The sequence below is a fragment of the Notolepis coatsorum genome (genome assembly GCF_963971535.1).
Source record: "Notolepis coatsorum genome assembly, chromosome: 14".
NCBI lineage: Eukaryota > Metazoa > Chordata > Actinopteri > Aulopiformes > Paralepididae > Notolepis > Notolepis coatsorum.
This window is the reverse complement of record NC_140178.1, coordinates 104171312-104198822: the sequence shown is the minus strand read 5'-3', so window position 1 is coordinate 104198822 and position 27511 is coordinate 104171312. Positions and strand designations below refer to the sequence as shown.

The 27511-nt window shown below is 44.4% G+C and overlaps 1 protein-coding gene across 2 annotated transcripts in view; it reads left to right on the top strand.

Moving 5' to 3' along the window:
• Window positions 1–22453: 22453 nt before the first annotated feature.
• The window catches only part of LOC311241018 (SEC14-like protein 1), a 78153-nt gene continuing 73095 nt past the window's right edge, over window positions 22454–27511 (top strand). For both annotated transcript variants that reach the window (XM_084329676.1, XM_084329675.1), the window contains exons 1-2: window positions 22454–22678; window positions 23703–23791. In XM_084329676.1, coding sequence (XP_084185802.1) covers window positions 23729–23791 — 63 coding nt within the window. In that variant the 5' untranslated portion in view covers window positions 22454–22678; window positions 23703–23728. The remainder of the gene's footprint in view (window positions 22679–23702; window positions 23792–27511) is intronic.

Below are 27511 nucleotides of genomic sequence, written 5' to 3'. Positions count from 1 at the left end.
ATAATAAAAGCACCCTACAGCCAATATGCACCATGCAAAAAAAAATAAAAGCAATAAGAATAGTCAACAATGGGGCGGCTAGGTGGTGTAGTGGGCAAGGCACTCGCCACCAGTGTGGAGACGCTAGGATTCGCGTGTTCGAATCCAGCTCTCCACATTGTTTTCAGTTTAGCTGTCGTCCGCAGTAATACACATTGGCCGTATTACGGGGAGGGAAAACTGAAGGGTGGGGATCGAACGTTGTGAACAAGCGACTCCTACAAGTCGGTTGGTGCGCCTGCGCAGTGGAATCAGGAAGTGTCGGGGGCAGCGTGAGCCTCCCACGCGTTGAAAAGATGCGACTGCTGTTACCTCAAGTACCGGAGGGGACTTGTGCTATGTATGACTTAGTCCACATTGCAGCCGGCTTGTGGGAGGCAAGAAACAGCGTTCGTGACAGGGGAGGGTTGAATTGGATGATACGAAATTGGGATGGGAGAAAATATAGAAAATGGGAGAAAAAGTGGATCAAAAAAAAAAAGAATAGTCAACAATGTAGGATATTATGAACACACCAATGACTTATTTATAAAGTTACACACATTGAAATGTATGGACTTAGTTGAATATAACTTAAGAGGGAGAGGGAATCACAACCAATGGTACACACTACGCTGAAAAGCATGTGCATATCCGTTTGTGGAGTGAAGTTGTGGAATAACTTACCTGAAAACATCAAAATGAGTAAACATATTGCACAATTTAAAAAAGCTGCTTAAAAAATACACATTAGAGAAATATAGAAATGAGTAATGCTGATAAACTAAGTTATGTTATATTGTGTTATGTAGTGTTGTATTGTATTTACTGCTGTCAAGCGACTCAAGTATTTTTTTTTGTACTATAGTAAAATGTATATTAATGTATTATACTAAATTATGTTATATCAAGTCAAATTAATGGAGGAAGAAATGTAAATGTAAGGGGGTAGGGATCAATACGCGTAGCTTCCCTCTACTCCTTTTTTGAACATGTCAACAAACTACAGTACATTTCTCTTGACTTTTTGTTTATAATTTCTTTTTCATTCTGATTATTCTGTTTGACAAAGCTTGATATTATGATTTATTTAGAGGAATGTAAAGAATACATGTTCAAAAATAAACTTTTTTTTCATTCATTCATTCATTCATTCATTCATAATCAAAATGTTCATTATATATTTGGCTAAATAACTTAACATGAATCTCACTTTTATAGTAGGTTCAAAAGGGTCTGTAGGATTACTGCACTTTATCAGCTTAGACTGTAACCAAATATTGTTTTTACAAAGATCGCCAGCTGTTGCGTTCACATATCTGCCAATAAGATATGTACAGAGACAAATTCAGCGAGAGAGAGAGAGAGAGAGAGAGAGAGAGAGAGAGAGAGAGAGAGAGAGAGAGAGAGAGAGAGAGAGAGAGAGAGAGAGAGAGAGAGAGAGAGAGAGAGAGAGAGAGAGGTGAAACACTTTCAGAACATTTGGGTTTGGGTTTGAACTTGAGGCACTGGTGAAGTCACAGGTCAGTGTGATTGAAATAATCTGGAGTTTAAATGTAACTGGCCTTACTAATAATAATAATAATAATAATAATACATTTTATAATATTTTAAATGTACCAGTTGATTGCCTCTCAGTTCATTTCACCACCGGGGACGAGGACAAGCATGGGAAATTATTTCCATAATTGTAATAATGATGCTTTTCTGGAGAATTGTGAATTATAAAATATGAAGAATGGAATACTTGAATGATATTTTATATTATAAAGATCAGAAGACAACTTCTAAGTTCAATATGATGAGCTCATTACAGACATAGATCCATACAAGTATGAAGCATAAGGAATGCGAGAGGAAGGGTGTAAGTCAAGAATAAGATGTAAAAGTAAGTGTAGTGAAGTGGCCACTTATATAATGGGTGTTGGTCACTAAATACATTGGTCAGAATTACATCAGGTACATAATTCTTATGATATGCCGAGTTAAAGTAAGCCAGACACTACCCAAGGCCATACTGATACTAGGGAGTTCCTGATAATAATGGTGGTGGCACCCAGAAAGTTCATATAGAGGCCTTGGTGGGTTCACATGACCGTCTAACCTGTTCCACTCGACGGGGTCGGTACCGACCCCTTTTGACATTATTATATTATAGGCATATTTTTATGAATGATGAAAATAATTTGTGATTTTAAAATCAACCGTTTTCAAGTATCACTACTATGTCACAAATGCATGTAGAATGTAAAACGTTAGGTTGGCAATAGTTTAGCAATAGGTTAAAAGTGTACTTATATCATTTTAAGTTTTCTATTTGCGATCGTCTATTCTGACCCGGAACCGGAAATGGAAATGTTGAACCATGGGAATTGTAGTTTTTTGTAGAGGAGATCGCTAGCTATCGGCCAGCGTTGAAATTTCTCCAATCTACACTTCCTGTCACATACTATGGTGGTTCAAAGTTCAGCGTTCTGAATGAATCATATCAATAATTGTTATGATTCGCGATAATAAGCTACAAAAGGTAACGTTTTTGACAAATATTGAAACGCAGTCAGTTTCTCCACACTATTTACCATGTAGGAAGAATTAGATCTGAAATTAGTTTCAAAATGGCGACACTGTGGGGGAAATAAAATAGTACAGTCGATTACAGTAAATATCAGTATCTGTTATTATGCACGTCTGGTGATACTATATCCAAATTGAACTCGGCCATTTGAAAGATACTATATGTATATATATATATAAATGTGCGAATTGGCTATAATAAGTAAGGATGCACCGAAAATTCGGCTACCGAAAATTATCGGCCGAAAATGGTTAAAAAGGCTCTTTCGGCTTTCGGCCGAAAGGGTTTTATCACCGAAAATATATGACCGAAAGTCAAATAACGTGTTGTTGTGATGACGTCATCAAAACGCGACTACAGACATACCGGTAGCATCATAGATATCTATGGTAGCATGCGCAACATGTAACGTGAGCAGCTTGGCAGCTCTTCCTGCATTCTACAGCCTGTGATAACTAACTCCTCTTGGGAGTAGGGATGCCCCCCGAAACCCGGTTCTAAACTAAATTAGAAAAAACCGGAGTATTGATCAGCTCCGACGTTAACGGTACTGGTCTAGGAGCGGATTAGCTAAGGAGCTAACAGTGTACCATCCATCTGCGACGCAACGGTGGCAGCAACAGTGGACACTGAATAATGTTAACGTTATGACGAGTTCATACTACACTACACGTATGAACTCGACATAACGTTAACGTTACTCCGTTTAAATGAAGTGTTTAATTAGCAGCAATCCGTTGTTGAAAATATATCGTTAAACCGAAAATGGAAATGCGAGGACAGGAAGTCGTCATCAATCGTTGTAGTCTTTTAGTCTTAACAGTCTGGAATTAATGTATGCATTCAAAAGTGCTGAATAAATGTTTTATGGGCCCATAATAGTGATTATTAATATTATTTAAGTTAAGTTTAGCCATAATCATGTCTTTTGCCATAATCAGGTAGCTAAAAAAAAAAAATATATATATATATATATATATATTTATATTAATCATTTTCGGCCTTTCGGCATTCGGTTTTCGGCCAACTGTTTCCTATTTTCGGTATCGGTTTCGGCCAAGAATTTCCCATTCGGTGCATCCCTAATAATAAGGTAATGTATAAGCATATATTCTATATTCTATAATAATATTTCAAATTGCATTGGTCCGGATGGGAGAATTCAGTACTGTATATACAGAACCTTCAGTTTGATCATCTTCCCTTTATCAATTTCCTTATATCTTTTGTACACATGATCTCAAGAGGGTACTGAATGAGCTCAGTGGCAGTTTTTTAAGTTTGGTCATTATTATCATGGTTTTATTCACTGTCAAAGATGAAAAGAAAAATCATAATTCATATTTTCCTTTGTTTCATCACAATTTAAGCAAGCCTAGTAATAGACACAATATTTCTGACACTGAGAATACATTCATTGAGGTCCATAGATGTTCCTAGATACCAAGAATATGCAAATAGCCCTTGTAGAAGTGGAGCAATATTCCATTTACCTAGGTATACATGTTATGCAGATTTTCACCTGGGGTGGAACAGGTTTTAACATGTGAGCACATTCCTCTGTAATCAGGGAGGATGCTCTCTAATGTGAGTTACATACGTTCGGACTTCAAACCTTTATTACATTCATATACGAGTCATATTAAATATAAAAGTGATTATGGAGAAAAGGCAAATGCCATGTTGATATTGTCAGATGTGTAGAAACCATCCTTACAATAATAATTTAAACACTCAAATATAACATACACTACCCCAAGGCCATAACATTCAAATAGTACTGGAATATTTAGTAGGCCTACTCTAGAAAAGGTCCTCCGTTTTCAGAATTCTACATAAAAGTAAAATTTAGAAAGAGAGACTATGTGATATCATCAAATCAAATTTATTTATAAGGCCCGACAACACACGTTAATGTCCCCATGGGCCGTACAGGTCTTCTTTAAACAAGTCAAGAAGAAAACATAACAATAAGTCAAGAACAGAACAAGAACACCATAAGGTCCAAAAAATTTAAGATAAATGCAAATAAATGAAAGAATGCAAGCACTCCCAGACATACCCCACGCGAAGGTAAGGAAAAACTCACTAAAACCTAACAATAGGGAAAAATGCTCCACAGGCAGTGTGGAGGAGAGAAACCTTAGAAGGGCCATTCAAGGGGGGATCTCCCTTCTTAGATGTCGGTGATAGTAGTGTTGCAGACTAGCAGTTGGTAAGCATGCACTCAAGTGTGTAGTGAAACACAGATGAGTGCATGCAATAGCAACTGAACATTTTGAAAGATCATGTATTTGTGATTGTTTTCCACCAATGGGTTAATCACCAAATGTCAGCAATGCTGACTCAGCATGCATATAATGTGGGTCGATCCATGTGTACTGCCTCCTCAACACACATGACAGATGAGTACTCAGTATTTTAGCGCTGCTTCCCATCTAAATAGATCATGAACTACTACTGAGAGAACATTAGAATGTTATGGTTTTTCATCTTCTGCTCTGTCATGGATAGGTAGCTATCTGTCTATCTGTGAGAAAGCAGAAGGTAAATGGTAAATGGACTCGATTTATATAGCGTTTTTTTTTTTAATCCAAATCACTTTACAGCTTATGCCTCAATCACATTCACACATTCACTCACACACCAGTGGCGGAGGTGACCATGCAAAATGCCAACCTGCTCATATCGTTCTTCAATGCTCAAATTCAACGTAATGTTTAATTTAGACACACTTGGTAGTAAACTCTGTACAAATCTGAATCCAGGGGAAACAATTTAAATTATGAAGATTTTATTAGATGTTAGAAGCCTTCATTTGACACACAACACTGAATTTCATGGATACCCATAAACAGAAAATAATCATAATTGAGAGCTGAAAATTTTATTCCCATTGGGTGTGGGGGAGTTGAGACGGGCGTTATGGAACATGGACATCAGATAGGGAGGCATTATGGAACATGGACGTCAGATAGGGGGCGTTATTGAACTTGGACGTCAGATAGTCAAGTCAAGTCAAGAGTTTTATTTGTCACGGCATACAAGTATACAATGAAATGCGGGTGGTCTTGCCCGCAACGATGTGCAATACAGTGGTAACAACATATAATAGAATCCAATAAAACAACATTGTGCAATAAACAGTAACATAGTAGGGCATATCGGTATTTGTACATAAGTTATTTACAGAGCATGGAGATATGTCAGGATGGAGGTAGGTGAGTTCCAATTGTTGTAGGCAATCACAGAGACGGAGAAGGTATACTCTTGAACAGGTTCGACTTTAATAGTAAAGAACACAAAGAGTAATACTAGGATACTATGCCAAGGCAAAGGAAAGAGAGAATAGCTAATGGAGCTTAGTGGTGGTCCAGAAATGGAACCGGCCGCGTTATCTCCGAACGCCTATAGTGAAGACCTGACGAATGACAAGCAGAGGAAAGGAATGTTACATAGCCACCAAATATGCCACCTGGATGACGACCAACCACCTCAAACTGAACCTAAGCTAAACAGAATTGCTCCACCTGCCGGCCAAATCCTCCCCCCTGACCGACCTCTCCATCACAGTCGAGAATGCAGCTGTGACCGCGTCCCCGACCGCCAAGAACCTTGGTGTTGTCCTCGACGACCAGTTGAACTTCTCTGCTCACATCGCAGCGACAACCAGAACCTGCAGATTCCTCCTGAGCAACGTCAGAAGGATACGCCCTTCCTGACAAAAGAAGCCACCCAACTCCTCGTCCAATCAACAGTCATCTCCCGCCTCGACTACTGCAACGCACTGCTAGCTGGCCTCCCGGCCACTGCCACCAAGCCTCTTCAACTCATTCAAAACGCAGCGGCCCGCCTGATCTCAAACCTACCGAAATCGGCCCATGTCACCCCACTTCTTAGGGACCTGCACTGGCTCCCCATTGCTGCACGTATCCGCTTCAAGGCCCTCGACCTAGCATACCGTGCGGCAAAGGGAACCGCTCCCGCCTACCTCCGGTCAATGGTCTCTAACTACACACCCTCAAGACCCCTACGCTCTGCATCTTCTGGCCGCCTCAGATCTACTCCTATCCAAGCTCCCGGAGGGTCATCAAAGAGAAGCCGCCTATTCTCAGTCCTTGCCCCACAATGGTGGAATGAACTACCCATCCCAGTTAGGACAGCCGAATCCCGTCCAATCTTTCGCCGTCGACTAAAGACTCACTTCTTCAACCATTATCTGAAATGATAAAAAAAAAAAAAAAAAAAAAATCTAACCCCGACTAACCTTACTGTCATGCATTTGTCCTAATAAACTAACCTACACTGTAACACGCAACACTTTGATGAACATTGTTACTCAGCTGATAGAGTTATACCCTTCTTGCTGTCTTGTCGCACAGAACTTGTAAGTCGCTTTGGATAAAAGCGTCAGCTAAATGACTAAATGTAAATGTAAATGTAAATACCAACATTCCACACACACCCCCGTGACAGGAAATCAGAAGCCAACCCCTAAGTGACAGCACTAAATGAAAGGGAAAAACAAGTGACAGCAATCAAGTGACAGATGACAGAGAAGGTGGGTGGTTCCCGACCGTAGTCAAGAACCAGAATCGTAACAGTACCCTCCCCCGACGAACGGCACCAGACGTTCACCTGTGGGCCTCGGGATTCAGCCGCCGGAAATCAACGATCAGGCTGGGATCTAAAATATCCCTTTGAGGCACCCAAAAACGCTCTTCTATCCCGTACCCCTTCCAATCCACCAAGAACTGAAACCCCCTACCCCTCCGCCTACAACCCAGTATCCTCCGCACCGTGTAAATGGGCTGACCACCCATAAACCGAGGCGGAGGAACCGTAGGCAGTGGCGGGGCCAAGGGTGATGAGAGGAACGGCTTCAACAGGGACACATGAAACGTCGGATGAACCCTCATAGAGCTCGGAAGCCGTAGCCTGTAAGCCACAGGATTCACCCGACGTACCACTTTAAAGGGCCCTATAAAGCGAGGAGCCAGCAGAGATCCCGGGTGGAAAGCCAAACCCGCTGCCCAGGACGGTAAACCAGAGCCGGACGACGCTTGCGGTTAGCCTGCCGCTGGGTACTAACCGAAACCTTCTGCAGCGCTGCCCGGACCCGCTTCCACGTCCTGCGGCAGCGAGCCACATGTGCCTGGGCCGAGGGCACCTCCGCCTCCTGCTCCTGCTCGGGAAACAAAGGAGGTTGAAAACCATACTGACACTGAAAGGGAGACATACCGGTAGAGGAGGAGAGGAGGGTATTATGCGCGTACTCAGCCCATGCCAACCTCCTACTCCACGTTACCAGGTCCTGGTTGACGCGCTCCGTCTGCCCGTTCGACCGCGGATGAAACCCAGACGAAAGGCTGACGGAGGCGCCGAGACCGGCGGCAAACGCCTTCCAGAACCTGGAAGCGAACTGAGGACCCCGGTCCGACACGATATCCACCGGAAGCCCGTGGACCCGAAAGACATGCTGTATCACCAGATCAGCAGTCTCTCGGGGCGATGGAAGCTTGGGGAGAGAAACAAAGTGAGCCGCCTTCGAGAACTGGTCCACCACCACCAAAATGGCGGTGAACCCGTCCGAAAGGGGAAGGCCAGAAATGAAGTCCAGGGATATGTGCGACCAGGGCCGTTTAGGAATAGGAAGTGGCCGGAGGAGACCTGCCGGTGCACGGCGAGAGGTCTTACTGCGCGCGCACATCGGGCAGGCCGCCACAAAGGAACGCGTATCCCCCTCCACTGTCGGCCACTAGAACCTCCTACGGATAAATTCAAGGGTCCTGGTGGCCCCAGGGTGGCTGGTGAGGGATGAGTAATGTGCCCACTGCAGCAAACGTGAGCGTGCCGCTTTGGGCACATACGACCGCCCCGGAGGACCCCCGCCAGGGTCGGGCTCCCGCGTCAGCTCCGACCTTACCACCTTATCTATGCCCCAAGACACGGGTGCCAAAATCAAGGCCGGTGGAATAATGGGATGGGGCTGCTCCTCCCGGCCAGGAAGATCAAACTGGCACGATAACGCGTCGGGTTTGATATTCTTGGACCCGAGCCTATAGGAGATGGTAAATCGAAATCGTGTGAAGAATAACACCCACCTGGCCTGGCGAGCGTTAAGGCGTTTAGCCCCTTGGATGTAAGCCAAGTTCTTATGATCGGTCCAAACAATGAAAGGATGTGCCGCCCCCTCCAACCAATGTCTCCATTCCTCCAGTGCCAATTTGATAGCCAACAACTCCCGATTACCCACGTTGTAGTTGCGCTCGGCTGGTGACAGACGGCGAGAAAAAAAAGCACACGGGTGCACTTTCCCATCCTTTAAGCACCTCTAAGAGAGCACCCCCGATGTCAGAGGCATCCACCTCCACAATGAACGGAACCTCCGCATCGTGGCAGATCAATACAGGAGCGGATGTAAACCGACGTTTGAGATCGCAGAAGGCCGACTCTGCCCTAGGCCAGGGGTTCCCAAACTTTTCAGGCCAGGGCCCAGAAAATAGGGCGTCAGAGAGCCGCGGCCCAATGCACATCGTCGGGGTTTTTTTTTTTTTTTTTTGCCAGGCGGCGATTTTTTAAGCCAAATATCACTTCAATCCTATTAAGTTAGTTCAAGTTAGTTATTCATTTATATGTGCTATTTATGAGAGGGCTAACTTGTTGCAAAATAATAATGATAATAATAATAGCCTCATTAAAATACTATTGTTGCTTCGGTTGTTTTCAGCGTTTTATGTGCATAATCTGTTATTTAGTTTGAAATGTTCGTTGAAATAAGTAGATTTTTTGTTTTTTTGTTTATTTATTAAGTTAATATAAAACCATATAGTCACATTTTAGAATACAACTAGAAACACTGTCCTGGCCTGCTTTTAAGTTCAGTGGCCTGACAAAAAAAAATAAAAAATAAAAAATTTGTAATCATCTCGCGGCCCACCCGTGGCTGCTCGCGACCCCGACTTTGGGAACCACTGCCCTAGGCAACCATTCAAAGCCAGGAAGAGAGGCCTTAGTGAGAGCTGTTAACGGATTGGCTAAGGCGCTAAAGTTGCGAATAAAGCGCCTGTAAAAATTTGCAAAGCCCAAAAAACGTTGTAACCCCTTGAGCGACGAAGGCCGTGGCCAGTCCAAGACTGCACTCACCTTGGCCGAATCCATGCGTAGATCACCCTTCGTCAACACAAAGCCTAGGAAGGAAATGGTATCAGTGTGAAACACACACTTCTCTGCCTTAACGAATAGTTGATGCTTGAGGAGACGGTCTAGCACCTCCCGAACATGCAGTTGGTGTAGCACCATATCGCGAGAAAAAATTAGGATATCATCTAGGTAAACAAACACAGACACCCCAATCAAGTCTCGCAACACGTCGTTAACCAGGGCTTGGAAGACTGCCGGAGCATTAGCCAAACCAAAGGGCATGACCAAATACTCATAGTGACCATTGGGCGTATTAAATGCAGTCTTCCACTCGTCTCCTTCTCTAATCCTGACCAGATTGTATGCATTACGTAAGTCAAGTTTAGAAAAGACCTGTGCCCCCTGTAAGCACTCAAAGGCCGTGTCCATGAGAAGTAAAGGATATCGGTTCTTGATGGAAACGTCATTCAATCCCCTATAATCAATGCACGGACGCTGATCCCCATCTTTTTTATCAACAAAGAAGAAACCAGCGCCGGCCGGGGATGTGGAAGGACGTATGTGCCCCGCAAGCAATGCCTCCTCAATGTAGGTGTTCATGGCCAAGGTCTCGGGGCGTGAGAGAGAGAACATTCGCCCGCGAGGCGGGGAGGTACCGGGTAGGAGATTAATGAGACAGTCGTATGATCTATGAGGCGGTAGTGCTTTAGCACGCGTCTTGCTAAAAACGTCCGCCAGGTCCCAATAGATCTCAGAAACCCCTATCAAATCGGGATTAGAGGGTGGAACAGAATCTGCAATGCTCCCCACCACCCTGGAGAGAGAAGAAGGAGAAAAAAGAGAAGAGGGGAAGGGAGACAAGGGAGTGGACAAACTCTCGCCGACGACAGACTTCACGTCGACCTCCGTTGAGAGCTTGCCCGTGCTCCAATTAATATTCCGTACACATGAAGACAACCAGGGATGACCCAACACCATTACAGAATAGGGGGAAACAACAACAAATAATTGAACCCACTCCCACCCCCCACCCGCCACCCGGATGTGCATAGGAATAGTGCGTTGTGTGACGCTCCCACTGCCCAGGGGCTGACCGTCCAGGGCGTACACCGGAATGGGAACCCCCAACTCTTCTACCGGGATTCCCCATTCTCTCACCAACCCCAAGTGAATGAAATTGCCCGCCGCCCCTGAGTCAATGAGAGCCTTCGTTCCCCTAACGTTACCCCCACAGTTAACCGCCACCTCCAGAAATGTACGTGAGTCAGATGGTAGTGCTGGGGTGAGCCCACCTGCTGGCGCCCTCTCGAGGCCCGGCGGAGCACCTCCTCTTCCCGACTGGCGCCGAGTTGAGCCAGCCTGTTCCCGACAGCTGCCGAAACGATGACCGGTGCGGCCGCGCCGGAAGCAGCGTCGCTCCTCGATGAAGCGGCGCCGCTCGTCGTCTGAGAGCGACAGCGCCCCAAGCTGCATGCATTCATCACCCAGTGGCCCACTCGTGTAATGCGGGAAGATATCAACAACAGGAGGAGAAAGGACGCGTACCTGGGTAGTATCTTCACGCTCCCTCTCTCTCTCCTGGTTGTCCATCCGTATGGCGGTGTTGATGAGCGTTTCCAGCTGCTCCGGGATCTCACGCACGGAGAACTCGTCCCTCATCCGTGCGGAGAGTCCCTTGAGGAACAGGACCACACAAGGAATTTCCGGCCAAGCTGCCTCCCGAGCCACGATCCGAAATTCGATGGCGTATTCTGAGACCGTGCGGAGGCCCTGCCGGCAGGCGAGAAGCCGCCCACCGGCCTCGAAGATCGAGAGTACTCGGGAAGTGTCGAATACCTACCCTTCTCAACTCCCCGGTGAAGTCGTCCACACAGTCGCAGATAGACGAACCGCTCTCTAATTCGGCCGTAGCCCAGGAGAGTGCTTGACCGGTGAGGAGGGTGATAATATATGCGACTTGTGCTCTGGAAAAGGGAAATGAGCGTGGCTGCAGCTGGAACACGAGTGAGCACTGGGTGATGAACTCCCTGCATCCCTCCGGTGCTCCCGCGTAGCGGCCTGGTGCGGGTAGCCGTGGCTCCTGGTTCCGATCCTGGTGCCCAAGAGCTCCCCGACTCTCCTCGGTGTTGAACGTGGTGTTGAACGCCGCCTCTCCTGCCGCCATCTCTCCCACCGTCGTCCTTACCCCCGCCACCTCGACTTGTGCCTGCTGGGCTGTGAGGAGCGCCGACTGCGCCGTCTCCTGCGACGCGCTGACGATCCCGCCCAGCCGAACCAACTCGGCGCTGACCAGATGTTGGTGTTCCTCCATGCGCTCCTGTGCACTCTTCTGTGCCCGGAGCATCTCCATGATTGCCTCCATGGAACTCTGATGGTCAGGTCTTCTGTCAGGATGGAGGTAGGTGAGTTCCAATTGTTGTAGGCAATCACAGAGACGGAGAAGGTATACTCTTGAACAGGTTCGACTTTAATAGTAAAGAACACAAAGAGTAATACTAGGATACTAGGCCAAGGCAAAGGAAAGAGAGAATAGCTAATGGAGCTTAGTGGTGGTCCAGAAATGGAACCGGCCGCGTTATCTCCGAACGCCTATAGTGAAGACCTGACTAATGACAAGCAGAGGAAAGGAATGTTACATAGCCACCAAATACCAACATTCCACACACACCCCCGTGACAGCCAATCAGAAGCCAACCCCTAAGTGACAGCACTAAATGACAGGGAAAAACAAGTGACAGCAATCAAGTGACAGATGACAGAGAAGGTGGTGGTTCCCGACCGTAGTCAAGAACCAGAATCGTAACAGAGATAGGGGGTTGATCCAAAAAAACACTGAACTCTGATGTCCAACAGCGCCTCTAAAGGCTATTGGGTGAATACATGCATGATAATCTATGATGGAGACTCTCTCTCCTTCACAATTTACAGTGTTAACGTGAACAAAATACTAATATACACAACTACTGTACTTATTGTTGTTATTTTAATCTGGAAAGAGGATGGTGTGATAATGCAACAATGTGTGCAAAGAAAAAAACAAGTCTCATTCATAGTCCTTTTGGAAAAGATGTAGCCAAAAGAAAAGGGGGAGGGGCCGGCTGTGAGAGCCAAGGAAACAATAAAAGAAGGAAGGGTGCCAGTTCTATTGAAGCCTGTATTACAATAATAAGCTATCTGAGGAAATAATACATCAACCAACAAGTTAACAATGCAACACGTTGACAATGATTCTGACATCCGAGGTTATAACCTGTTTAAAGGACGGGTCCTAAACGAGGAGATAGCTGATGCCATTCAAGTCAATGTTGGCCGAACTGAAAGTTTCCACACTTGGCACCAATGTGCGTTCCTTCACGTGCTACACAGTGACGTGTGGACCCTTCCTTCTTTTATAGTTTCCTTCCCTGGAAGGAAAGGAACGTTACTTTCCCATCTCTGACAAAATCACACAGGTCTAAAACAGGACTGGGTAAAACAGAGTCCATTCTCTTGGGATCAAATAACAAACTCAGCAAGGCCGACGGCTTCTCAGTTACAGTAGGTGACAATATTGTCACAAGGAAAGATCAAATTACATACCTGGGTTCCATCCTAGAGTTCCATCCAAAAAGTCACCCAACAAACAAGATTCTTGTACCGGATCTCCTCTCTGGTAAACAAGAATACCCTGAAGACTCTGGCAGGAGCACTCATTCAAGGGTATTACGACTATGCCTGCACCTCATGGTACCAAAGCACCTCAAAGGCACTAAAAACAAGATTACAAACATCACAAAACAAACTGGTCAGACTACTGCTTGACCTTACTCCTAGAACCCACCTCACCCCTGCCCATTTTGACAACCTAGGATGGCTTAGAGTAGACGACAGAGTACAGCAACTTGCAATGGGCCTGGTCTACAAGATACACACACCACTAAGGTACCCATGTACATGTCGAAAGACTTCCGAAAGGTCAGTGAAAACCACGACCACAACACCAGAGGGAGTTCCACAAATCATGGTCTGCATCCCCTTAACAATTGTGTGCATTAAGCCTTACTGTATTGTACCTGTTCAGGTTATGACCGATATAATAAACACTCTTGACGACCTGCTTTAACTCCAGAGGTTGTTGTGTTTATTTGGCTTCTCGTAGACACACACACACAGCGTTGTTTCGGTAGCATACATGGAATGAACTACTTCCGGCGCATGAGCGCCTAATATGGTCTGGTCTTAGAGACACACACACAATTGTACTTCCAGTACATTCATTCACATGACATCTCCCCTTCTTTGAGTCAGAGACAGTGTATACTGTTGAATAAAAAATTAGTGCAGTGTCCTCTCAAACGAGCAAATAATCTGAGCTCTTAGCAGTGCAAGGTAATACTGTAACCACAATATCAATCAGTTCCTTTTTTTAAATAGAAAAGTGCCATTAATCAAAGTGCTATAATAATAAATAGAAAAGTGCCATTAATCAAAGTGCTATAATAACAATACTTCCTTTCCCTCATTTTTATTTTATTTTTTTTTAACAGAGAAAGTCACAATAGAACATAAACCAACATTGTGTGTTTTTTTGACTGAGGGTATGGGGTAGACAACCCAGTCACCTCTATAGCTGCCGGAGGTTATTCTGCTCCATTGAGGCAAGCTACATGTTTAACACACAAAGTCTTTAAACCTTTCAGGTGGACGGATGACTCTGGGACAGTCTCACGAACAGGGGAAACAGGCTCCCTAGCAGGTGACACGGCCCCTCCAAGAGCCGAAACCTTGGCGATGATCTCGTCGTCTACGTCGTCGTCGTCGATCACCATGGCTTTCCTCCGCTCCAGATAGGACGGGGTGCAGAGCGGCGTGACGTCACTCGGTGGTGTAAGCTGGGGTGGCGATGGTTGCTCGCTCGCCTGCATGTCCTCTGCCTCTCCAGGAAGGAATGTAGGTCGTAGGTGGCGCCTGTTCCTCCGCAAGGTCCTGTGGTCTGTCTGGATCAGATAGGACCTCGGAGCTGAGTGTGGCTGCTGAACCGTTGCTGCTGTCGTCCAGCCGGACTCACCGTCGAGTTTCACTGCCACGCTCTGCCCTGGCCTGAGAGGTGGAAGTGCTCTGGCACCGTAGCGTCGGTTGTAAGCATGCCTGTAGCTCCTTTTCGCCCTGGCGTCAGCTTCACGCACCTTAGCGAAGTCGGGCCACACAGGCAACAGCACTTTATCGACTGTAGGCACCGTCGTCTTGATCTGGCGGCCCATCATCAGCTGTGCAGGACTGGCACCCGTGGCTTGTATTGGTGTAGCTCTGTAGCTCATGAGAGCCAGAAACGGGTCATCCTGCCGTAGGATCCTCTTCGCCGTCTGCACTGCTCTCTCAGCCCCACCGTTGGCCTGAGGATAGTGAGGACTAGAGGTGATGAGCTTAAAGTCATATGTTACAGTGAAACTCTCAAACATTTTGCTCGTGAACTGTTTAGCATTATCAGTGTGAAGCTCATCTGGACAACCCCACCTGACGAAGATATTTTTCAGACGAGCAATTGTGATCTCACTCTTCATGTTTGGTAGATGAGCTATTTCTATGTAGCGAGAATAATAGTCAACAACTACCGAGTAGTTTTCTTTCTCGTACTCAAAGATGTCCGCCCCGATCGCCTGCCAGGGCCTCTGTGGTAGTGGCGTTGTAATCAGAGGCTCCTTCCTCTGTGTAGGTCTGACCTGCATGCACTCAGGACATTTTGTCACCAGTTCCTGGACCTCTCTCTCCAGCCCGGGCCACCACACACTCATGCGTGCCCGTTCTCTGCACTTGGTGATGCCCTGGTGCCCGTCATGCAACCGGTTGAGTATCTCTTTCCTCATACTGTGAGGAATCACGATGCGGTCTCCGTACAGCACAAGACCCTTTGATAATGACAGGCTGTTACTTCAGTGGTGACATGCTTTGCCTTGTGCTGGTACACTGCTCACGTGCTTCGGCCATCCCTCTGTGATCAGTCTGCTCACCAATTCTGCAATCTGTTAATAAAGTTTTCAATCAATCAATCAATCAGACTTAAATTATGGGTATATAGACCACTGCATTCCGCGTTACATGGAGCTCGCGAGGGGGAGTACAATTCATATGAAATGAAGCCGTAGCTACCATTGATGATTGATTGATTGATTGATTGAAAATGTTATTAACAGATTTCAGAAGGGGTACAATGCAGTACGGCTCAATACACACAATTGTTAAGGGGATGCAGACCAGAGAAAGACTTTCGCCTTGTTTACATCAGGGTCCGGTCCCCCATTTATTTAAAGACTTTATATATATATCTATGGTAGCTACTACAAACATTTACGTCAAACTCAAAATACCGGAAGTGTTGCCTTGGTCTATCTTGAACGCGTGATTACCAAACCAAGCCGTATTTCCTCGGAGACGCTCTCTGATTGGCCGACGTCAGTTTCTACACTGGTTAAGCTTAGGCACTCTTCGAAGTTTGTTAAGGTTAGAGTTTGTCTTAGAGCGTGACGGCAAGTTCTTTCGACGGTTAAGCTTAGGCACTCTTTCGAAGTTGGTTAAGGTTAGAGTTTGTCTTAGAGCATGGCGATAGAAAGCCAGGTAGTTTGCAGGCTGTTCGACGCGGAAATGGGCAAGTCAGTGGCCAATCAGAGAGCATCAGTCAGTGCCAATCAGAGAGCGTCTCCGAGAAATGCGGCTTGGTTTGGTAATCACGCATCTTGAACTCTGATGTCCAACAGCGCCTCTAAAGGCTATTGAGTGAATAGCTCCACCTATGATGGAGACTCACTCCTCTCTCCACAATTTTATAAATAAAGACTGATATATACAACTACTTATTGTCATTATTTTGAATATGATGGTGTGATAATGCAAAACATTTTATTTATATTTTTAAAGTCCATAGTCCTTTTGGAGAAGTATGTCTCCAACAGAAAATGGCAATAGGGTCCAGCTGCAGCGCCGGAGAATCCTCTCACTGGGCAAGCCTGTGGCAGCCACGAACCTAGTACAATCTACTTTCTATAGAAGCAGCTCGGAGGTGCGCTGTACTGTAGACCGTTTTCGCCTAAAGGTACATGCCTAAGTAAATGGAAGATTGCTCCACTTCTGCAAGGTCAATTTGCATGTTCTTGGTATCCAGTGGTGCGTTATTGAAATCAACTGGGATTGCATACACCTAATGGCGCCACGTGCACGCGCGCTCCCGGCGCGTGCACGCGCGCTCCCGCGAATGCGCATTTAATGTCCCCTCGCTTGAGCACAGACTACAGACAGTGCCTAATTGCCTCTACGAATGGAATGTAACACATGTCATTCACAACAAGTTAGGTGTGAATGTATCTGAGAACGTATTTAACACACCTGACGACCGGCACTATTGATATGCAAAGAGCGAGTACTTATCTGGGCTTGCACGTAGTGCACCCCCGCAGTGGCGAATCCTCATGGAAGCCAACGGAAGCCAGGCCTCCATATAAAAATATGAATTAATATCAAATATGAAATGTGAAGAAAAACGTTTTTTTATTTTTAGTTTTTTTTTATATATATATATAGTTTACAATAATAATAAAAAATCATTATTTTTCATCTGTGTTATAATCTTTTTTTTTTTAAATGTCTCCCTCTTCTCCTTCTCACTCTCTCTAACACACTGTCAGACTCACTGCAGAAGAGGAGACTGGAGAGGAGGCAGGGGGGAGGTGTCTTTCTCCAGCCTCCCCATGTATGTGGACTCCAAAACCAATACTAGCCAATCAGATTCGGGCTGACTAAAGCCCTGCCCACACCTTAAAACGGGCCTGTCAGCAGACTAAGTAGTCTGGCCTCCCCTCTGCACAGTTGAAAATTGTATTAATCCGTGACTGCTCCCACGGGCCGAATATTCCCCCGATCCTCGCAAGATTAAATCCACGGGTACCTCTCGGCGTGCCGAAGCTTTTCCTAAATCACTTCCATCATCGAAAACGAGGGGAAAAGGTCGGCTCGCGACCCTGAAAATGTCGCGTGATTTAAAAAACGCTGTATTAAGTGAGCCTATTATGGGCTCCACGCGAGCTTTCTATCGTGGGAACATCTGGGCGTCCCGCAACTTTTATTCATTCACATGTAGCCCCGAAAATGCTTAGAAAAGGAAAGCCGAAAGCGTGGAATAAACTCGCCGAAACGGAAAAGTTCACGGCCATAGAGGAGACCGTGGGACACCTTTTTGCAACTGAATATGTGTCTCGAATTTGCTCCCACGCGGCGCGCAAAATCGTGCAAGGAAAAATCGGACCAAAAATTAACCAATGCTCCAGCAGTATTAACACTTTCACTGCCACACACGAGATATCTCGGGTTTCCGATAGTTATGTTGAAAGCCAGTCACGAGATTTCTCTGATTTTTATTTTTAATTTTTAATTTTTTAGCGATCTGAAATCATGTTGTATCACGCAAGCCTACCCGAGTATACCCGAGCGCCACCGGCGATCATATGTGGAAAAAAGCGCCCCCTATCGTCTCCCAGATGACATAAGGGATTTTGGAATGGACTCAATGAAAATGGATGGGGGAAAAAATCCAGTACTCCACATTTTCCAGTCCACTGATCCAGTCGGGGTTACCACAGTTCATTCTGGAGCCTCTCAGCCCCGCAGAATCATGTGTACTACTGTATCACGTTGGATCCATACACTTATCGATTTTTTCGAATGGTGATCAGGAATTGGAATATACCAGTTGGATACCATCTGATGTCAGGTAAGGAATCTATGTTATCAGTGTTAGGATAATCAGACTAATTTTGATGAAGATATAGGCTGTTTTGTGAAATGGGCTCTTTCGGTTTTACTGTAAAAGTCCAAGAGGAAATGAACACGGCGATTATCCGTGCGCGGCCCGAATGTGCTTGCGTGCACGTATAATATTGATCATCTAGCGTTTATTTGAAAACGATTCATAAATAGGCCGACGAATATCAACGATCTGGAATATTCCAGTAAAAGACGATTATCATAGAATGGTCCAGAATGAACTGTTTTTTATCTCAAAACGGGTGCTTTTCTAAATGCTCTGAAACGGAAACGAAGCGATAAAAAACCAATCTGCCTTGACAGCACTGACTGGAAAAGTAGTCTTTGATAAGCGACGGGCAGATTAGACACATTTAAAACATAGATTAGGCGATATTAACGTTAACATTGAAGTGGACCGTGGCATCAAGGGGTTGTGAAGAAGGCACGACAACGCCTCTACTTCCTCAGGCGCCTAAGGAAGTTCCAAGTCAGTCAGAAGATCCTTAAGAACTTCTACTCATGTACAATAGAGAGCATCTTGACCGGCAACATCACCTCCTGGTTTGGGAATAGCACTGCACAAGACCGAAGCAGACTACAAAGAGTGACACGTTCAGCCGAACGCACAATTGGAGGGGGGCTCCCCACCCTCCAGAACATTTACAACAAGTGTTGCAAGGGCAAGGCTAAGAGAATCATTAAAGACTCCAGTCACCCGAACAACTGCCTCTTTGAACTGCTGCGGTCAGGCAAGCGATACCGGAGTCTCAAGGCGAGCACAGAAAGACTCAGAAGAAGCTTCTATCCCCAGGCCATCAGGCTGCTAAACGAACAATGAATGAACACTACACAACAACAACCACCAAACGCACATAGCACACACATCCACACGCACACACTCACTTTAAACAAACACACTGTAGCACCCACTCCACACACTTTATAGCACACACCCACTTTAAACAAACACACTGTAGCACCCACTCCCCACACTTTATATTTATTGATGAAGGATTGCACTACAACTCGTACACCTTACTGTAAATTGTACCTAAAATTGTACCTCATCCCATTTCTGCTTTGCACTAGATAGTACTGTACATTAGTACACTGCATAGTATTGTATATTATATGGTAACTCAGAACATTGTACATATGTCTATTTCTTCTTCTAAATTACATGCTATATTATGTTATTTGATACTATCTTGTCTAGCACAGTCTCTGGAGCGTAACAGTAAGAAGCATTTTGTATGAAAGTATTCTGTACTTCTGTATGACAACTATTAAAGAACTTGAACTAAAAAGGAAAACCCGGCGTGGCACTCAAAGTGTTAATGACCCTGATGTAAACAAGACAAACGTCTTTCTCTGGTCTGCATCCCCTTATAAAATTGTGTGTATTGAGCCGTACTGTATTGTATCCATTCTGCAATCTGTTAAATAAATAAAAATAAAGTTTGACTGGCCGCCGAGCCATACTGTAGTGTACATGGTGACTGCTTGACTTAAAAAAAAATATATATATTAATAAAAATATTAATAAAAATATTTAATAATTTCTTTTTTTATAATTTTTTTTTGGCATCCCCTGTTATTTTACCCACGCGACGCCACTTTACCCCCGTCCCATGAAGAACGCATGCCTGTTGGTATCTAGGAACATCTAGGGACCTGGGGGTATGTATTTCCAGTGTCAGAAATATTGTGTCTGTTACTAGGCTGAATAAATTGTAATGAATTATGATTTATGATTTTTGCATCTTTGATCAAAAATGTATACGGTAGGAGAAAATGCTCACTGAGCTCATTCACCACCTTATTGAGATAATGTGTACAAAAAATCTAAGCAAATGAATAAAGGGAAGATGATTAAACAGAAGGATTTGTAGATACAGTAATGAATGATAATCGATTTTAATTATAAATTCATATTTGACCTTGAACTTGACCTTGGCCTTATTATGGCCAAATCATACATCTATGGATAGGGAACATGCTCCTCTTTCCAATGGCAGGGTTTAATCTGGATTTAGTCATTTCCTTGCGGTTTTTACAATAATTAGCATTTTCCGATAATTTCGTATTTCCGATAAATCGTATAAAACATTGGTAAAAATGAAAATATACACTTTGACTACTGTTTTTGATAGGGTTATGGTCTTTACTCTTGGCTACAAAAAAAATATTTAAAAACATTAACCTCTACTTGACCTTACCCCTAGAACCCACCTCACCCCTGCCCACTTTGACAACCTAGGATGGCTTAGAGTAGACGACAGAGTACAGCAACTTGCAATGGGCCTGGTCTACAAGATACACTATACGACTAAGGTACCCATATACATGTCAAAATACTTCCCAAAGGTCAGTAAATACCACGACCACAACACCAGAGGAAGCTCAACAAATCATGTTAAACCCAGATTCGGCTCAAACAAGGGACTAAACACGTTTCGCAATTATGCCACATCAATGTGGAACGCCCTACCCAAAGCTGTAAAGGAATGTGAATCCCTACCCACATTCAAAACCGCTCTTAAAGAGCACCTACGGGAGGCTGCAATTCTAAACTGGCCACCGTAAATGTCCAAACCCCCCACCCCCACCTAAAAGACAGTCTCCTCCCCACCGCATGTATATATTTGCTCCCCGCCGTATGTATATTTCTCTCCCACCCACCCACCCCCTCCAAATGTACAGTCTCCTCCCCACCGTGTATATATTCTCTCCCCACCGCATGTATATTTCTCTCCCACCCACCCACCCACCCCCTCCTAATGTACAGTCCCCTCCCCATCATATGTATATACTCTGTCAGGATCTATGGGTAACAGTACTGTATATTTGAATATTGTATATGTCACAAATGTAACAGTACTAAATACCTGTATGTCATGTATGTCCCTATGCCATACATGTCATGTATGTTGTGTATGTCATAAATGTCACTATGAATTGAAAATGGGGGACCCTGATGTAAACAAGACGAAAGTCTTTCTCTGGTCTGCATCCCTTAACAATTGTGTGTATTGAGCCGTACTGTATTGTACCCATTCTGCAATCTGTTAAATAAAGTTTTCATTCATTCATTCATTCATTCACTTCCGTGTTCACACTTTAGGAGGCATAGCTGTAGCTGTAAAGGAATGTGAATCACTACCCACTTTCAAAACCACTCTCAAAGAACACCTACGGGTGACTGCAATTCGAAACTGGCCCCTGTAAATGTCCTAACCCAACCCCCTCCAATGTACAGTAAATTACCTAGTATGGTTTTGTCAATATTCAAATGTACAGTTTTGCTTGTTTGTACAGTGTTCCCCCCCTCCCCAACCCCCTCCAATGTACAGTAAATTACCTAGTATGGTTGTCAATATTCCAATATACAGTTTTGCTTGTACAGTTGTACAGTGTCCACCCCCCCCCTCCTACCCAACCCCCCCCCCCCCCCCCCCCCCAACCCCACCCAACCTCCTCCAATGTAGTTTTTACGTCAAATGTATATACTCTCTTTTCTGGACTCTTTTTGTATCACAAACAGTACTGTATTTGCAAATCTGGTATGTCATAAATGTATAGATGTAGCAGTACTGTCTATCTGTATGTCATGGATGTATATGTCCTGATGAATTGAAAATGGGGGACCCTGATGTAAACAAGACAAAAGTATTTCTCTTGTCTGCATCCCCCAATTGTGTGTATTGAGCTGTACTGTATTGTACCCATTCTGCAATCTGTTAATAAAGTTTTCAATCAATCAATCAATCAATCAATCAATCAATCAATCAATCAATCAATCAATCAATCTTTAGCAACCTACTAGTGAGGGGCTCGCTCCGCGGGTGCAGCTGGACCCTACTCTCTCCAACAGAAAATGGAGGCGGAGCCACGTAGAAAATGACGTGTCACGTTACCGACTGGCTGTCAGCGCGGCGTCGAGGACAACAACCGCTTCACTTCTTAACACAATTGTTTCAAAACCGGTGTGAATTGTAACGATATTTTGATGATTTTGTTGTTGTGCCTGACGATTATTAGAAGATGGTTGATTTAGAGCACAGATAGATCCGCTGAAAGCGTGACTACAAAACCGAAAGTTTTTACTTATTATTAACGTTAGCCGTCGTTAACGCTACTACACCGAAAATCAACATTGTCCGATTTGCGGTAAGTTGTTCAATTTCATAATTTCTAATGGTTTCCAGGGAAATGTAACAAACATAGCAGTGTTAGCTATAGCCTCACCTAAACTTTGGGATTATTAGCGTTTCTCATTTCGGGCGAAGGGTTTCATCATGATGTACAGCAGCGTTTCATTTCATGTCAAACCTTTATTTACTAATAAACTCGAAAGGTAACTGAGGTTTCCCCTCATATACACACAGTCACGTCGAGTGTACATAACATAGATAACAAGAAAAAGCATATCAAATCACACAGCGTGTATAATAACAATAAGACAACAAGACGAGGCAAAGAGCAAGCAAATCAATTTATTGAACACGTTACAACTTGATTGACAAAAGGTTAGCTCAAGCTAATGTTAAACGTTTTGATTGATTGATTAAAAACTCTATTTAACAGATTGCAGAATGGGTACAATACAGTACAGATCAATACACACAATTGTTAAGGGGATGCAGACCAGAGAAAGACGTTCGTCTTGTTTACATCAGGGTCCCCCAATTTCCATTCATAGACGTTAACGTACAACTCTTGCTTGTCCATGATGAATTGAAAATGGGGGCCCCTGATGTAAACAAGACGAAAGTCTTTCTCTGGTCTGCATCCCCTTAACAATTTTATGTATTGAACTGTACTGTACCCATTCTGCAATCTGTTAATACAGTTTTCAACCAATCCAGATGCTTTACAGTATTATAATTAACATTAAAATGGTGTGTGGAATGAAATGGGCAGACACTTAAGGGCTTCCCGTCTTTTGACAGTGGGTGTGTAGAAGCAGCCTGGGCTATATTGTTTATTATTTCCCATACAATTGACCCACCTAACATGATTGTAGCCCATCTGTTTACAGTTGATGATGCAGCGTTTCTCTTGTTCCTGTCAACTTGTTTTCCCCACAGGCCATGCAACAGTCTGCCTGGTGATTGTTATGTTGTGCCCCTCTTTTCCCCCCCATATGGTATTTTGATCAAAACCTGTATTTGTCTACGGTTGTGTGACACAGGGTTGCCCAGTGGTTGAGCTACAGCCATGGTTCAAGAATACCAGTCACCCGTGAGGGTCTACAAACAACCATTTGAGTTGATAATGGCGGTAAGTTGTTGTTTTTGTTTGTTGTGGTTGCTGTTTTTGTCGAGCTGCGGGGAAAAGCTTTCCGAGCTGCCAAAAAACAGAACACTCATGTCTGTTCATAGTTGCCTCATGCCTCTCTCTCAGGACACTGGATTATGTAATGTTGAAGATTTTCCTCTGGTGAGGTCACTTACTGCAGTTGGCCTTTGTCTCCAGACTAAAACACTGTGCATTTGTTAGAATAATTGTATAGTATAGACTAGAGTTAATTATATCTCCTCTAGTCTCCACTCCACTAATTACCTCTCCTCTCCTCCATTAATTTAATATCTTAGTAGTTAGTGGCTTGTCAACCTGTAGCTTGCTACCCTGCTTTTAAAAACCTTGTTTCTGGTCACTGCAGTAGCCCTTTGCCTCCGGACTAAATACACCATGCATTTGTTAAGAGTAATTATATCTCCACTCCACTCTCATTACCTCTCCTCTCTTCCCACGTTAATCGAATATCTTAGTAGTTAGTGGCTTGTCAACCTGTAGCTTGCTACCCTGCCGTTTTAAAAGACCCCTAGTTTCGGTCAAGAGACCCTTTCAGTTTTGAGCTGTAACGCAGCACGTGAGGAACCGTAAAGTATGCCTTTTTTTAAACCGGGTGCAAGGGGACAGGACGCCGACGTACTGTGCACAAGTTGTTTACATCTTAACCCTTTCACTGCCACATGACAGCCGGTTAACCCTTTACTATCACACAACTGACGGAAAGGGTTAACCTTCTGTGTATTGTCGCAGTGAAAAGGGTTAACCGTTTGGTAGCGCGGCAGTGAAAGGGTTAACTGAATATTCATCTCTGTGGCTATTATTTCCTCATTCATTTACATTGGTGTTTCCCCCCGTCTCCCCCACGCCTTCCTGCTGCAGATGTTCTTTCAGTGGTTATCTATTAAGCCATGGTGTTGCGTAATGTTCTGTAGCCAGTTTAAGGGGCGTTATGTTGCGTCTGTGTATTCTTCATGTATTTTTTCATCTGCATCACTAACTGCAGCTGTGGCTTTGACACCAAACACTGTCTTCCTTTCATACGTTTCCATTAACGGTCGTCGACACTGTAAAAAAAACAAAAAAAAAAACACTGTCACTTAAACGGAGGTTCCCAATTTTTCGTCACTGGTGACCTGACATATCGAGGTGGAAAATTCGCAGACCCTGACTTTTAAATACCTTAAAAATGACGTCTTTCACGCTGTCTACTGATGTTACTACTGATGTTACTACTAGGCTTCTCTGTATCAAGAGTACACAGACGTCTGTTTATAGGGAAACTCAGCAGGCCCGCCTGTAAGGAGAAGGCGGAAGCTGGAGGGGGGGGGCATGGAGGCCAGTGATAAATATATTGAAATGGGAAGGGACCATTTGCTATTATTGATTGATCGGTAATTTACACAACGCAACAAACACCACAACCCTCTTAATCCTGTATATATTGTCTGTTCATAGTCTTAAAGGTGCTATAGATAACTTCCAGCCACTAGTTGTTGCACTAGACTAGAGCACCAGCATGTCGTTTTTCCATCAGGTGCATTCCACATGCGGAAGTAGGGAGGGGATACATGTAAATAACAACATTTTGGACCCGCAAATATTTTTTAAATGTTAAATTCATGAATCTTATCTTTTTTTTGGGTTGGGGAAAGCCATACTTTTATTGCGCACCTTTGTAAAAGCTCTGTGGATGTGTATATAAAAAAATAAGATTAGTCAGAGGCCCTAATTGTTTCAGGGAGCTCAGTGTTTCCCCTAGGATTATTTTCAGGGGGGGTGGTAGGCCCCCCAAAACTACTAGGGTTGTCGCGGGGCGCGCGTGTCACGGATACGTGGTGTCAACATTATCTGGCCAAATATCAAACTAGAATTGATGGGCACGCGCACACACAGAAATGGAGAATGGCTTATATGAACTTTCCAGTTCATATATCAACTTATAATATCCAGTTCGTTTTTATATAATTTAGCTAGCTTGCCAACGTTATTTCGAATTTCAACGTCTATTCGAATACCAACCGGTTCATGCTTCCGCGTTCGCGTTTTGCGAATCTGATTGGCCACTGCCGTTTCTGGTGCGATCTGATTGGCCACTGACGTTTCTGGTCATGTGACATGTGCGCCCAATCGCGTGACGCGCCCATTTCCGCCTCGACCAGCAGCAAACTACCTAACGCCTAGTTTATCACTGGTTAAGCTTAGGCAACTCTTTCGAAGTTGGTTAAGGTTAGAGTTTGGAATCAGGGCTGGCGTTCTATCGCCTTGCTCTAAGACAAACTCTAACCTTAACCAACTTCGAAAGAGTGCCTAAGCTTAACCGGCGAAAAAACTTGCCGTCACACGATTGGTGCGACCAGAAACATCAGTGGCCAATCGGAGCGCAAAACGCGAACGCGGAAGCATGAACCGGTTGTTATTCGAATAGACGCGGGCGGGCCGCCCCGCCAAGGCAATGGTAGGGGAAACACTGGCCATAGATTTCAGCCTTGTCCAGGGCACAGTGAGTGTCCGTGATGAGGTTTGAGGGCTGAGAAGCTCCTGAAGGCAGGTTGGATCTGAGTGTTCCTGGATGAGGTTTGGAGGATGAGAAGCTCTTGAAGGCAGGTTAGACCCGGGTGTCAGGATGAGGTTTGGAGGATGAGAAGCTCTTGAAGGCAGGTTGCACCGGAGTGTTCCTGGATGAGGTTTGGAGGATGAGAATCTCTTGAAGGCAGGTTGCACCGAAGTGTTCCTGGATGAGGTTTGGAGGATGAGAAGCTCTTGAAGGCAGGTTGGACCTGAATGTCAGGATGAGGTTAGAGGATGAGAAGACTGGCTGTAACCATGAAGACTGGCTGGCTGTACTGTATAGTAACTGCAAACGTAGGATAGGCTGAATATTTAGAAGTTGCACTCGACACATTTCACCGTTTGCAGGGCTTAAATGTCAAGACGCTGGTTTCATTTAGTCTTCTCAAGGGAGTCATTGTAGCTTTGAGACAAGAGACGATACTCACAGCCAGCTATCTAACTGAAGCCCACTTGTTTGATATACTCTATACTTCCTTTGTGTGTAGCTTGGATGGGGAAGGGGGAGATAATGGTTTCAGTATGCCTAGAAACAAGGAAGGGTAATTGTCACAATGTACAGTGTTTGTTATGCAACACAAAGTTATGATCGCAATTCAACCAGGAAGCCAGGATTTCTTCTTTCCAATTGAGTACCTCAGACGAAGAACCATGTAACTCTTCTGAGACATTTTGTGTTCATTCATAGTTAAAGACAGTAGAGGTTGAGTACTTTATTAAAGATGGTAAGTTGGGAGTGTTGTGTACATTCATAGTTAAATACAGTAGAGGTTGAGTACTTTATTATCTAAAGATGGTAAGTTAGTGTTGTGTTCACTCATAGCTAAAGATGGTAGATGTTGAGTACTTTATTATCTAAAGATGGTAAGTTGTGAGTGTTGTGTTCATTCATAGTGAAATATAGTAGAGGTTGAATACTTTATTATGATACATCACATCCACATTCCAAGTGATCCACAACAGCCCAAAACATTTGGAGTTGTATCGTTCCTCGATTCTCTCTGTGAACGATGTCTGATCTTGGACTCTTTATTGATTCGATGACACAAAATCACATGTCGTGTTTTCTCGCTGAAGGCGGTCAGCGAGTGTAACCGCCAAATTGGCCACTGACGTCCGAGGTCCTTGGAATGTTTG